We start from the raw sequence: 1792 nt of genomic DNA, 5'->3' as shown, positions 1-1792 counted from the left end.
AACAGAACTATCGTTTCTCCGATAAACAATCAACACCATACCACGGTTCTTTCTCATTTTTCTACATTAAAGTACAGCCCTTGCATTATTCAAAATCGTGCGACGACGATTGATTGATAATCCCAACGATGTTTCGATAATACTTGAGTAAAAGTAAAAGCGTAGAAAACAGTAGTAAAACGCGTTGATTACTTGAAACTCGGAAACGAGAAATCGAAAGAGACGGTTCCTCGATCTCACGATCGGAAGAGATAACGGCGAGAAGCGGCGAATCTGACTCGCGTACTCGGTGGTGGAGGAGGCATCGCGCCGATTTCCCCGAAGCGATCGGTCGCCTCGAGGCGCGGGTCACCTTGACCATCGTCAAGGGCCCGTCCAGAGGGGGTTCGGTCCAGAGGGGGCATGGATCAAGAGGGACGGTGGCCTCCAGCGGCGACATATAAGTCTCAGGAACACTCCCCACCTCGCGTCAAACGTTGCCGGTACGGCAAGCGCGCGGTATACACCTACGATCCACCTTTTATCGCCACCGTTTCCTCTGCCTAGGCCCGCGAGTCCTAGCTTCAGCAGAGCTTACGACAGATAGGAGGGAGAGACATACCTGTTGTTCAGCCAACGGTGTAACGAGAACGTGGCGGAGGGACCTGGTGAACACGCATCATCGTGCCTGTGCAGCTGCCACGAGCTGCTTAACTCGCAACTGCTTTATTAGTTCTCTTCACCGCGCGGCTTTCGAGAGAACTGTCCATCGTCGCGTGGTTCGATCGTCTCGATTCTTTCGTCGGATTTATACGTCGGATCATGAGGATCGTAAGTAATATTGATATCCGTGTGGAAACAGGTGTGACGAAACACACGTGTACAGAGTGTTTTATACTTTCTTGTACGAACTTGTTGGAACCACGATATCTACGAGTGAAAGTAAGAGAAAAATGTTACGTATTTTTTTCATTTCTGTGGACGACACGACTCGATCGCGTCTCGAGAATAGTCTCGACTCGGAAAAAAAAGAAAAAAGAAAAGAAGATTGGAGAAAGTCGACGATGAAATGGAAATATCATCGATAAGAATCATTGCATACAATTCTTTTCTTCTCTTCGTTTATCGAAGAAGTATTGGTCGAAGAAAAATTAAGAAAACACCCTGTGCACGCGCGAAAGAGATGTGAACGGGGAAGGGAAGTTTTGCTCGGTGTTGGGTCCGCGTGCGATTAATTGGAGGGGCGGTGGCATCGGTGGGGGAGACTTTCGCGGGACTAGATCGCGCGCTTTTATATAGCGAAGTAAGTTGGCGGGCTCCCTGTGGCTCGTTCGATCGATCGTCTCTCGGTCTCGGTCGGGCGGAGAAGAAGTCTCGGTGGTTGTGCTCGGTTCGGCACATGACTTGTTACATCGAGAGACGCGAGCGTAATTCGTTCCCCCTCGAAGTTCCCGGGGAAATGAGGTGTTTGACTGGATATCATCGAGCACGGTAGTCGGATCGAGGATCGAGGGGTACACGCAGGATGACACTGTTCCAAGTGAGAATAGATATTAATCGGATCCTTCGAATTATTATAATTTTTTTTTTTGGATTCGAACTTTTCGTAAATTTTCAATTTCGATAATTCGAGTTCTCGATTAAGTTTTGTTTCGCTTCGAGATTTTTCGTTAGCCGGCCACGGTCACAAATGGCTCGACGTCTTTAGGAGCCTTTCACGCGCGCGCTTTCTACGATTGTCGATCTCAAAATTATTAACCGCGTGAAACTCGTGTTTTCGCGTCGAACCATCAATTTTAATTGTTCGATAAAA

The 1792-nt window shown here is 47.9% G+C and overlaps 1 protein-coding gene across 7 annotated transcripts in view; it reads left to right on the top strand.

Annotated features, from left to right (window-relative positions):
* Nucleotides 1-322: 322 nt before the first annotated feature.
* The window catches only part of LOC102674489, a 91948-nt gene continuing 90478 nt past the window's right edge, over nt 323-1792 (top strand). The window contains exon 1 of one of the 7 annotated variants that reach the window (XM_031511113.1): nt 323-921. In XM_031511113.1, the coding sequence (XP_031366973.1) occupies nt 802-921 (120 nt within the window). In that variant the 5' untranslated portion in view covers nt 323-801. Of the gene's footprint in view, nt 922-1252; nt 1520-1792 lie in introns of those variants that run through there. The other 6 variants (XM_031511112.1, XM_006617109.2, XM_031511109.1 and 3 more) reach the window with 6 other exon arrangements.

The sequence above is a fragment of the Apis dorsata genome, unplaced genomic scaffold (genome assembly GCF_000469605.1).
Source record: "Apis dorsata unplaced genomic scaffold, Apis dorsata 1.3 scaffold_292, whole genome shotgun sequence".
Classification (NCBI taxonomy): Eukaryota; Metazoa; Arthropoda; class Insecta; order Hymenoptera; family Apidae; genus Apis; species Apis dorsata.
The sequence above is the reverse complement of the archived record's forward strand: the minus strand, read 5'-3'. Positions and strand labels throughout refer to the sequence as shown.